Below are 12,439 nucleotides of genomic sequence, written 5' to 3' on the forward strand. Positions count from 1 at the left end.
ACGCTGTGCGAGTCGTCGTTACGCCGTGACGTCAACGCGCACGGCGTACGTACGGCACGTCTTTTTCACAGGCCCCCTCGTTTCATTTATTTACTAGCAGCACAGAGAGCAAAACAAAACATAGTAAAAATGACATCTGCGTCTGGTTGGGGCGGGGAGACACGGGGGTGGAGTGTTAATGAATGAACCTGCTGAATGAAGTATGGTTTCTCCAATTTTTCCCCTGTTAAGAGGTTTTTTTCCTTGGGAGTTTTTCCTCTGTCGATCAGAGTCCTCATTACTGTACTGTATTTATTCTGTGTTGTTGTTTTATGTCTAAACTGTGTTTTTTATATTTTGCACATCTGTGAGCACATCAAAGACGAATTTCCACTGCTTTTTGCAAGGGACAATAAAGGTTTTTTGATTTTTGAGGATGCTGTATAAAGACCTTTGAGACAAACTGTTTGTACAAACAGGCTATATAAATACAATTACCTTGCTGTGCCTTAAATTATACCCAAATTATTGTGTTTAAAATTAAAATAGTGATAGTAGTTGTAAATTTAATTTAACATGTCTTGATAACACTTATTTTTATTTCTACTGGTTTTATAGAAATATGGCTCCATGCAGACACATTTACATAAATATAAACACATCATAACTTCTTAGTAAATCTCTTTCAAGCTCAGGAGAGATATCGCCCTGCAGCTTCCAAGCTTTGTTTCTTTTTAAAATACCTTTAATCCATGATGTTTAACTGTAGCTGGTAAAATCATTTCATATTTTTAGAGTCAGATGCAAAATGCAACTTTCTATTTCATGTGTCTTTTTATTGTTGGTTTATTTACATACAACTGTCAATCACAAAGTTTCTATTAACAAAGAAAAAAATGGTTTGTTTTGACTAAAAGGTAAAAACTACGGTGGTCCTGAGGGTCAAAAAACATCATTTTAAGCCCCGTGGATGCAGCATCTGTCTCTAAATCAGGATAAATGATAAAAACTCTCTCCCCCGGTTGGATCAACAACATCCTGACCACAGATCCACATCGTGTCCGGGTGCTCCTTCACACACACACGTCTCTGTCCAGCAGCAGCGAGGGGCATCAGGTGGACTCTGCTGGTGGTCCTGGTCCTGGTCCTGGTCCTGGTTCTGGTCCTGGTTCTGGCTCGTCCCGGCTCAGGTTGGGCCCGGCAGATGGAGCGTCCTCTCGGGACAGCAGGTTGTTCTTGCGGAGGTGGCAGGCCTGCTGGTAGGGGGGGCAGATGGGCGGCTGGGTGGGGGGCGTGTACTGATACTGTTTATCTGCATCCAGCTGAAGACACACAACACATTCAGAGTGTTAGATCATTAACACAGGTCAGAGGCAGGATGAGACCAAATTAAAAAACTACACCCGTTAACAAACACCACCATTTCAAAAGCCTCTTCTAATGAATACAGGTCTTTTCCCTGTAATTAACTCTTAATATGAAAGATCTGACAAATCCATTAATGAGCAGAGATTTGGCATTTTTAATTATAGACTATCTGACTCAATTCAGGAATGTAGGGAAAAAGCAAAAAACAGTTACAGTTAAGGTCAAAATTATTAGCCCCCTCATGAAATAAAATAAAATCCTCATCCTTACAATGACATGGGCCATAACCTTAAGTATTTATAGTTTGTGTGCGTCCACAAGAACAAAGACAACATCTGTATAAGGTCAAATGAACATTTTTATTGGTTTGCTGAACCAAAACAAGAAAAAAACAAAAAAATGCCATGGTCAAAATTATTAGCCCCCTGACAACTAATAGTCAATAGTGTAACCTTTCTGATCCAAAACTGACAACAACCTCTTCTGGTAGTTTGTAACCAAGTTGGCACATGTCTCCTGAGGGATTTTAGCCCATTCTTCCTTGGCAAATTGTTCAAGATCCTGCAAATTACTTGGTCTCCGAGCATGGACCCGAACCTTGAGCACCCTCCACAGATTCTCAATAGGATTGAGATCAGGGCTCTGAGAGGGCCACTCCAGAACCTTGATTTTGGTGTTTTTCAAAAAGTCCTTGACTAATTTTGATGTATGCTTCGGGTCATTGTCTTGTTGGAAGACCCAGCGCCGACCTAACCCTAGACTGGCAGCACATGTCTTGATGTTGTTCTCCAAAATATCCACATAATCCTCTTTTTTCATGGTCCCATGCACCCGGACAAGGTTTCCTGTGCCTGAAGCAGCAAAACAGCCCCACAGCATTATGCTTCCACCACCATGCTTCACTGTGGGGACAGTATTTTTAAGGTTGAAGGCCTCGCCCTTCCTTCGCCAAACGAAAGCAGCATCCATATGCCCAAACAGCTCAAGTTTGGTTTCATCAGACCAAAGTACGGACTTCCAAAACTGACCCTCATGTTTCAAATTGTCTCTGGCAAAGTTCAGTCGGGCTTTGACGTGCCGCCGTGAGAGCAAAGGGGTCTTTCTTGGTCGATGACCTTTAAGTCCACCACGATGAAGGGCCCTCACAACAGTCTTGCGTGAAACATCAAGTCCAGACGAAGCCAGTTCAGCAACAATCGTCTTTGCAGAGGTCCGGGGATTCTTGTTGACATCTCTGATTATTTTGCGCTCCAAAGTTTTGGAAATCTTGCGTTTTCGGCCACGGCCAGGTTTGTTTTTAACAGACTTTGTTTCTTTGTATTTTGCAATGATGCAACGGACAGCTGTTCTAGACACCATGAAACGCTTGGAAATGGCAGTATATCCTTCCCCCTGATGATGAAGATCCACTATCTTCTGTCTGAGGTCCAGGCTGATTTCTTTGCTTTTTGGCATGGTGATATTGCTTCTTACAAAGATGTCAGAGTATCCCTTTCATTCAAGTGGTCAAGTGATACTAACTCTGCTTCTTGGAGTCACTTAAATAAGGTTCAGTGCTAATTGATTGCTCAGGTGTGTTTTCAGACCTAATTGACTGCTCAGGTATGGTTTCAAACTGAGTGCATTTGTTTTGAAATCAAAAAATCCCATGGGGGCTAATCATTTTGACCATCTCAATTTTGACCAGATTTGTCATAAAGAAATCTTGAATATTTATTTTACATTCCAAAGTGTACCAAAAAGGGGTCATGTCATTGATGAATGATTTACTGGATTAAATTGTATGAATATTGCAAACATTGGGCATTATTTTAGAGAATTATCAAAAAGTTCCAAGGGGGCTAATAATTTTGACCATAACTGTATATAACATTATATGAATGTCTAATTTGAACCTTTAAAGGACATTTACTCTTAATTAATGCATGATATCTGGAGTTTATCCCATCTGGAGATAAATAATGGGTAAGTAAAATATATAGTTTGATGAGATTACTATTTATAGGTATGTGTTAGAGTAAAATGAACATTTCTGTTTTATTCTATTAAAGGGACAACGAGGAGTTTTGGAAAAGCGAAGTGTTTTCACACTACATTTATGAGCCTCCGCGCACCGTGAAATTCTTTGACCGGCGCAAGACAGACTCATGTTTTCATTCATCAAGAATTAAAGTCAGAGGTTGGAAGACGATCACATACCGTCGTAGTTCCCACCATAAACGGCGATTCGGCTGCGTTATTCTCATGACTCGCCACGAAACCGAAAGTAAAGAAACGCTGGTCGGCTCGACCAGCATTTCCACCACCACTAATAATAACAAAATAACGATATAGACAAAATGATATATTTATCTAAAATGGGCCCATTAACAAGTGTAGGTAGCGTAGATTCATCCACATTAATGTGAGACTTTTTTATAACCAAATAGAAACTCCTCGTTGTCCCTTTAAAGGATTTATTTGGTGGATATATCCCTGTATAAGGGGTTTATTAAGGGATAAAATGACCTTAAATGTACCTATTTTCACTTATAATGAAAATGTCTACCTTATATATTGTCATTAGTTCATTTATATATTAATTATCCTGTTAAAATCCATATTAAAAACGTTATTACATCATTATTAACAGGTTAATTAACACAGAACCATGAACCAGGTCTCCGTGTCGACCAGCAGGATGAAGCTCCGCCCCCTCACCTGCAGAGGGTAGGTCCGGTCCGAGTCGAAGGCGCTGAGGTCGCCACACGCCAGGAAGGGAACGATGACCCGGTTCGGACCCTCGAGCTGGTTGAAGTCCACGTCTGACGGACAGAGAGTTAGGGTTAGGGTTAGACCAGATGAGACCAGAACCAGTTATATAATCTGATCTGAGAGCAGCTGCAGCAGATGATGTGCAGACAGGTGTGGAGGAGGAGTCGTCATAGTTACCGTAGGAGTGGTCCAGCAGAGGGTTGGACATGTTGGGGACGTAGCCTTCAGGAGGACGGTAGTTCTGACAGACCACGAACGCCTCTGCAGACCGAGACAGAGACAGAAGCAGAGACATCAGATATGGTAAAACTAGAGGAGGGGAGGGGAGAGGAGAGGAGAGGAGAGGAGAGGAGAGGAGAGGAGAGGAGAGGAGAGGAGGGGAGAGGAGAGGAAAGGAAAGGAGAGGAGAAGAGAGGAAAGGAAAGGAGAGAGGAGAGGAAATGAGTATGTGAGGAGAGGAGAGGAGAGGAGAGGAGAGGAGAGGAGAGGAGAGGAGAGGAGAGGAGAGGAGAGGAGAAGAGAGGAGAAGAGAGGAAAGGAAAGGAGAGAGGAGAGGAAATGAGTATGTGAGGAGAGGAGAGGAGAGGAGAGGAGAGGAGAGGAGAGGAGAGGAGAGGAGAGGAGAGGAGAGAAAAGGAGAGGAGAGGAGAGGGGAGAAAAGGAGAGGAGAAGAGAGGAAATGAGTATGTGAGGAGAGGAGAGGAGAGGAAAGGAAAGGAGAGAGGAGAGGAAATGAGTAGGGGAGGAGGGGAGAGGAGAGAAGGTGTAGAGGAGGAGAGGAGAAGAAGGGAGAGGAGAGGAGAGGAAACTAGTATGTGAGGAGAATAAAGGAGGAGAAGGGGAGAAGAGGAGGAAGAGAAAAAAGAGAGCAGAGGAGAGGAAAAGTGTATGTGAGGAAAGGAGAGGAGGAGAAGAGAGAAGAGGAAAGGAAAGGAAAGGAAAGGAAAGAAAAGGAGAGAAGAAGAGAGGAAAGGAAAGTAAAAGAGGAGAGGAGAGAGGAGTCCTCTGCAGACCGAGGTCGTCACAGATTTGGATCAACACGGTAAAACTTGTGTGTAACAGTCTGTCGGACGGAGGCGTGTGATTGGTCGGACGGAGGCATGTGATTGGTCGGACGGAGGCGTGTGATTGGTCGGCGTCACTCACCGATACTGGAGTTCCTGCTGCTGCGAGGTTTTGCACACGTCACGCCGCTGAAGAAGATCTTGAGCTGAGAGTAGAGCAGCGTCACGTCTTTACCTCGGAAGATCTGAAGAGACACACGGGACGGGACACCACCCGGTCAACACAGCCACGGCCCACAATGCACTGCTGCAGCGCACGCACCTGGCTGTTACACCGCGGTGGCCAATACATCCGGCGTTCGTAGTATACTCATCTTTTTTCATGAGATGAAAAGGAATTACAAAGCTCACACACAGAAAACATGTCACATTTGATTTTCCCCACCGTCCTTGAACGCAGCACGTGAAATAGTGATCAATAATAAACCGTGGTGGACAGTAACGGAGTAAATTTACTTGAGTATATCGAGAGAATGTGTACTTTACTTGAGTATTAGATTTCTTTGGTACTTATTACTGTACTCTTACTTGAATACATTTCCAAGACAAATATTTTTACTTTTTACTTTTCGAGTTAATTTCTAGGAAGGCTGAAAAGTACTAGCCTGGCTCTCGCCAGACCCTTGTAGTTCCGCAAAGCTCCACCAGAGGCGCTACGCTCAGCTTCACACAAGGGTCTGGACTCGAGGCCAATGCAAACTTCTTCCCCGGAGCAAAAAATAATGAACCAATCAGGATCGCCGGGCGGGACTTTCTGAGGTGTGACGTAGCGCTGAAGCGACTGTTTGAGTCAAACAACAATGGCGGCTCGCAGTGAGGAGTCGTGCGTTGGCATTGATTCTGCTATTTCAACTGTTTTGTCGAATCTATCGAATATTAATTCTTTGAAAGATGAACAGAGAACGGTTTTGAAGGCATTTATTGGTGGCAAGGATGTTTTCAAGATAACGGACAAGTGGTTTATCCAATCACATACAAGAATTTTTTTACAAGGCCCCGCCTTCTGAAATGAATCGCCTATGGAGCAGTCCCAGACCCTTGTGTGGAGCTCAGCGTAGCTTTGCGGAACTACAAGGGTCTGGCGAGAGCCAGGCTAGAAAAGTACTGGTTACTTTCAGGTCTGCCCTTTTTTTTTTTCTAAAACAGGGTCTCTGCAGGTTTCACCAGCTCAAATTTAAGACTTTTTATGGCCATTATGAATTTTTTTAGGGTCAAATGCGAGTGAAATGCTCGACCATGGTGGGCATAAGAGAAATTAAGACCTGTCTAAAATGATTTAAGACTTGGACACAATAATTCAACAAATTTAAGACTATTGGACACAAGCTGTGTTTGTCAAAGAAGGAAACCCTATAACCCCTAAAAGCAGCACATCAGTGCAGCTGGTTTCAAAGAGTTCATTCTCACTAACAAGAGTTAAAAGCTCCTTAAATTCATTTAGAAAAAATTATAGTAATTCATTGATGTGAAAAATAAGAAATTTACTCTTACTTTTACTTCAAGTACATTTAAAAGCATGTACTTTTGGATACTTAAGTACCTTTAAAAGCAAGTACTTTTTTACTCTTACTCGAGTAACATGTCGACTGAGCTACTTTTACTTGTAACGGAGTGAATTTTGACCAGTAGTATTTGTACTCTTACTCAAGTACTGGGGTCGAGTACTCTGTTCATCTCTGATAATCAATAACAGTTGAACTCACTTTGGCGACGAACGTTCCTCCAGGCTTCAGGACGTGAGTGGTGATGTTCAGAGCCTGAAACACAACGAGGGCGAGAGTGTGACGTCACAGAGACACACACAGGTGAACACACACACACACACACACACACACACACACACTGAGAACTCACAGCCAATAGGAGCTGAGCCTGGATGTACTCGTCGACATCATGGAGACCCGTTACTACGGAGACACGACACAACAACAGGAAGTAACACGTCAGAACAGGTGAAGGACTACAAAAACTAACAGGTGAGAGGAGAGGAGAGATAAGAGGAAAGGAGATGAGAGGAGAGGAGAGGAGAGGAGAGGAGAGTGGAGAAGAGAGGAGAAGAGGAGGTAAGGAGCTGAGGAGGAGGAGGTCTCACCATCTGGAGGAGGAAAGGAAGAGGAGAGGAGAGGAGAGGAGGGGAAAGGAGAGGAGAAAAGAGGAGAGTAGGGGGGGGAGGAGAGGAGAGAAGAGGAGAGGAGAGGAGAGAAGAGGAGGGGAAAGGAGAGGAGAAAAGAGGAGAGTGGGGGGGGGTAAGGAGCTGAGGAGAAGAGGAGAGGAGAGGAGGGGAGGGGAGAGGAGGGGAGGGGAGGGGAGGGGAGAGGAGAGGAGAGGAGAAGAGAGGAGAAGAGGAGGTAAGGAGCTGAGGAGGAGGAGGTCTCACCATCTGGAGGAGGAAAGGAAGAGGAGAGGAGAGGAGAGGAGAGGAGAGGAGAGGAGAGGAGAGGAGAGGAGAGGAGGGGAAAGGAGAGGAGAAAAGAGGAGAGTAGGGGGGGGAGGAGAGGAGAGAAGAGGAGAGGAGAGGAGAGAAGAGGAGGGGAAAGGAGAGGAGAAAAGAGGAGAGTAGGGGGGGGGGAGAAGAGGAGAGGAGAGGAGAGGAGGGGAGAGGAGAGGAGAGGAGAGGAGAGGAGAGGAGAAGAGAGGAGAAGAGGAGGTAAGGAGCTGAGGAGGAGGAGGTCTCACCATCTGGAGGAGGAAAGGAAGAGGAGAGGAGAGGAGAGGAGGGGAAAGGAGAGAAGAGGAGGGGAAAGGAGAGGAGAAAAGAGGAGAGTAGGGGGGGGAGGAGAGGAGAGAAGAGGAGAGGAGAGGAGAGAAGAGGAGGGGAAAGGAGAGGAGAAAAGAGGAGAGTGGGGGGGGGTAAGGAGCTGAGGAGGAGGAGGAGGAGGAGAGGAGAGAAGGAGGTAAGGAGCTGAGGAGGAGGAGGAGAGGAGAGGAAGAGAAGAGGAGGAGAGAAGAGCAGGAGGGGAGGGGAGAGGAGAAGAGAGGAGGATAAAGAAAAGGATGACAGGAAAGGAGAGAAGAGGAGAGGAGGAGGAGGAGGAGAAGGAGGTCTCACCGTCTGGAGCTCCGTCACAAACCACCAGGTCGGCCGGTCGACCTTCAAAGTGACGGATGATCTCCTGAGCTGTCGACACCTGAGACACACACACACACACACACACACACACACACACACACACTTACCAATATCAATATATGACCTGTAAACTCTAACGTTCTTCCTCCTCCTCTTCCTCCTCCTCCTCCTCTTCCTCCTCCTCCTCCTCGTTACCTTGGTGATGTCTCCCTGGATCTGAGTGACTCCCGGCAGAGGAGCCATGGCCTGGAGGTCCACCGCCACGATCTTCACCTCCTCACCCCTCTCCTCCTCCTCCTCCTCCTTCTCCTCCTTCTCCTCCCGCCCTCTGACAGTTAAACACAGTTAACATTACATTACCATGCCCAAAATCTAGTGTTGTAGTACTCGAGAATGGTCTTGGTCTCGAGACCGGTCTCGAGGCCGCATTTTCAAGGTCTTGGTCTCGTCTCGGTCTCGGCTGAATTTTTACTCGGTCTTGTCTCGGTCTCGGTTGAGCTGGTCTCGGGATTTTTTGTCAAGACCAGCCGAGTCCACAGCTGCTGTGATTTTTTTTTTAAACCGCAAGAACTTCCCGAATTAAAATGTAACAATACGGTCTTTTATTTTTAAAGTGTTTACGTTGCCACCTACGTGTCAGAGAGGAGAAAAAGAGGGAGAAAGGAAGGCACCGGCTGCGGCAGAGATGCCGTCAAAGTCATCAATCATTTAATTTTCTTATTCAACCCACACCAGGTGACGGTAAAAGTTTGACGTCACCCCAGCCGCCAGCGAATGTAACTATATGTTACACTCGGCGGAGCGTCTTTTCTTCCCAGTTAATTTAAGCTGTAGCTGCACATACACAAAGAGAGAGGGGGGAGAGAGAGAAAGAGAGATGGGGGGAGAGAGAGAAAGAGAGAGGGAGAGAGAAAGAGAGAGGGGGGGAGAAAGAGAAAGAGAGAGGGGGGGAAGAGAGGGGGGACGAGAGAGGGGGGGGGGACTTGAATCATTTTAAGAAAAATGACAACAACAAAAAAAATCATGTAGGCTACAGTATTTTTTTTTTTCATCAGAGAATCACCTTTCAAGTGTTGTTCTTCATACATTGGTTGTAACAGCATCATTGCTGCTTTTGAAAGCACCATGTAAAAAGGGTTAAGTAGCTACTTCTGCAGGCTGGGTGGCTTTACCAACAGTTTGAAATACATTTATTTTTCAATATGACAAATCGACTATAATTCTTCTGTTTGGTCTCGGTCTTGTCTTGGTCTCGCCCCTCAAAGTCTCGGCCTTGTCTTGGTCTCGGGTTAGGTGGTCTTGACTACAACACTACCAAAATCTAACGCTTTAAAGGGATAGTTCAACATTTTGGCAAACTGGACCATTGCCATAATCCCTATAGTCATAGCAGTAGGTTCGTTACCTTTAATTGTCGGTGCAAGCTGTTTTTAGAACGGCGGAGCAGAGCCATGAGCTGCTCAGAGCTACGCTACAGAGGCTCATTATGGGATTTATTGGTTTCCCTCATCAAACTCATCAAATACACAATCCAACGACTCCACAACGCTCTGGTGGACAAGTTGTGACCTGCACATTCACCACGCTATGAGATAATAACACAACGTTACCAGACAGAGTTGTTTTAGAGGGAAATTCATGCAAAACCGCTGATGCACGTTGCCTTCAGGGACAGTTTTTCATCAAGCAGTCTAGGTAAATACAGAGACTGCTTGATGAAAAACAGTCTCTGAAGGCAACTACTGCTAATGACTATAGGGATTATGGCAATGGGCCAACTTGCCAAAATGTTGAACTATCCCTTTAAACCTGCAGCAGCTCTGACACACATGAAAAAATAAAATAAAAAACTCACCTGAGTTTACGGCTGAGGACTTGACTCCAGCTGCCGGGAGCTGCACACAGATCTACGGCTCTGTTCACACCTGACACACACACACACACACAGCCGTTAAGGGAAAAGTTAAAGGAAACTTAAACTCACCAGCCCTCTGGATGTTACAACTGTGTGTAAAACACTAAACAGAGAGGAGGATCAAAAGTCTTTAGGACACAGTTCATGATTTGTGAATTAATTATTCTATTTTGAGAAAATTTAAAGAGACATTACACATTTTTTTTCCCCTCCATCCAGACCACATCTCTGTGAAAAGTCACCGTGGTAACGCAGTGAGGAGGAATGAAGCGTTACACTGATACTGCATTCACCTGCAGTCGGGCAGACGGCCGTCGCTAACAAACCAGATGTCATTTTAGTCACAGAAGTCCAGAGAAAGCCGGTAAAACAATACGACATCGCCATGACAACATATTGTCACGTGTGTTCTTTTGCCTCGTGCTGACGGACCACTTGTTTACATAGAGGCTTGTTTATGCCGTTACGTGCAGCAGCTGTCGTCCGTCTGCCGTCTGCCCAATTTCACGTGAATGCAGCATGAAAAATACGACTGAGTTGCTTGAGATATAACAACCGCAACGCTAGATGGGAGGAATTCCTACACAATGTCCCTTTAAGGTTTCACTGTGTGTGTAAAGACTCTTTATCTAACTCTCTATAAAAGCATTACAATCTTACTTTGAATGTTAAACAACAGATTTTAACATTAAGAGGTTAAATAAACGGAGGGCTGGAAACTCAGATCAGATCCCAGAACCAGAGTTACATTGTCAAATATTAAATAAAATATATTCGAAATACATCATTAGATATAAAGTCAAATCTAATGTAAAAAACACTCCATATGTCACATGTTCTCTAAGGTTTTTATTTCTAGTGGTCCATACAGGAGGAGGCGGTGAGACAGGTGTGTCCTGTGTGTGTCTGTGTCACCTGTGAACAGGTTGAACTCCTCGTCCAGCTGCAGCAGCTTGAAGGCGCTCCTCGCCCTCCAGCCCTCCTCCTTGGCCAGACGGTAGTAAATGTCCCGCTTGTCTTTGGAGGAGCGGCCCATCCTGGCTGCTCTGCTGGAGAAAACAAACACACACACAAAACTATCACACATCTGCCTCCTTTATTTCTTTTATTCAAAGACAACATCCCACAAAAAATGTCTGACCTGATAAACATAGTTATCATTTTGGGCAGATAGCTACAACATCCACTCTTGCAACAGAAAATGAAGTCTCCCTTAATATTTTGATTTAAAAATGAGTTAAACAAACACTTCAGTTGCTTAAGATTATTAATGAATAAACATGAGAAAATTTATAACATGGTTGAAACTGCAAAGCGTCACAATATGTTGAGAAATTAGGGGAAAAGGTGCCTTGGAATTTGTGTTTCCTTTTTTCATTTATGCTATTTATTTCACAAGTACTTATTTTCTGTTATACAAAGCCTTGTAGGTTTTATTTATAAAAATTGATGCCTTGTGGGAAAAAGGAATGCAATATATGTTTGTGTGAAAAAAACAACAAAAAAACAGCCTCATTTTTACTAAAGTCACACCAATGACAAATGTTTAAGTCTTAACTATATAAGCCGAATTATAGAAGACATATTTGTGAATGGAGAAGTCTATTTATTTGTCATTTGACGTGCACGTGCGGCTCTGTGTAAAGGATTATATTGTTTCTATTTACATTTTAGACGGGGTTTGGTGTCGCTCGCACACGAAGCAGCAGATTTCCCTCACAGTCTGAGCTCATGGTGTTAGTTTAAACGTGTGTGTGTGTGTGTCGGTGTTGAATATAAACATGTTTATCATTAACATAAACACGAAACAATGAGGTTATAAAGATTGAAACAGAGTTTATGAGCCGTTTCACTCACTGTTCACGTGTCGCTCAGATGTTGACGACGGAAGGAGAAGGACCCCTCAGCCTGAGAGAGCGGCTGCCCCGGGAAAAGCCTGAGCAAAAAGACCACATCGTTAAAACTAATCATCTAAATGTTTTTATTTATTTATTTCAAAACAAATCATATTCAATGCTTAATTGTGATTGATGTTATCCATGTGTATAAATAACACATAAAACCAGCATTTTCTGTGTAGCTCTCTTTTTACAGTCTATGGTGTAGCTACATGGTGATATATTATCATGTTTTACTCGCATTAACTCACTGCAACAACCTAACCTCAGAATTGAACTTAAAAAAAGTAAAGTTTCATGTTCATATAATTTTCAGACACATAAATAACTGTATGATTGTTGTTTATGAAAACGAATAACCTGATTTTGATTTATTTTTTTCCTTCCTTCC

The 12,439-nt window shown here is 44.0% G+C and overlaps 1 protein-coding gene across 2 annotated transcripts; it reads right to left on the minus strand.

Moving 5' to 3' along the window:
• Positions 1 to 801: 801 nt before the first annotated feature.
• Positions 802 to 12,081, minus strand: ftsj1 (FtsJ RNA 2'-O-methyltransferase 1). Of its 2 annotated transcripts, none has more exons than XM_083973915.1 (11): positions 12,008 to 12,081; positions 11,066 to 11,199; positions 10,091 to 10,160; positions 8,431 to 8,563; positions 8,215 to 8,293; positions 7,020 to 7,072; positions 6,869 to 6,922; positions 5,248 to 5,350; positions 4,279 to 4,362; positions 4,048 to 4,151; positions 802 to 1,301 (listed from the first exon to the last, which is right to left on the minus strand). In XM_083973915.1, exons 2-11 carry the CDS (start codon positions 11,184 to 11,186, stop codon positions 1,092 to 1,094), a joined length of 1,011 nt encoding a protein of 336 aa, XP_083830041.1. In that variant the 5' UTR covers positions 11,187 to 11,199; positions 12,008 to 12,081; the 3' UTR covers positions 802 to 1,091. The 2 variants fall into 2 exon arrangements, with proteins under 2 accessions (XP_083830041.1, XP_083830042.1); XM_083973916.1 differs by having other exon boundaries at positions 11,066 to 11,196; positions 12,008 to 12,057.
• Positions 12,082 to 12,439: the final 358 nt, after the last annotated feature.

The sequence above is a fragment of the Trachurus trachurus genome (assembly GCF_905171665.1).
Source record: "Trachurus trachurus genome assembly, chromosome: 6".
Classification (NCBI taxonomy): Eukaryota; Metazoa; Chordata; class Actinopteri; order Carangiformes; family Carangidae; genus Trachurus; species Trachurus trachurus.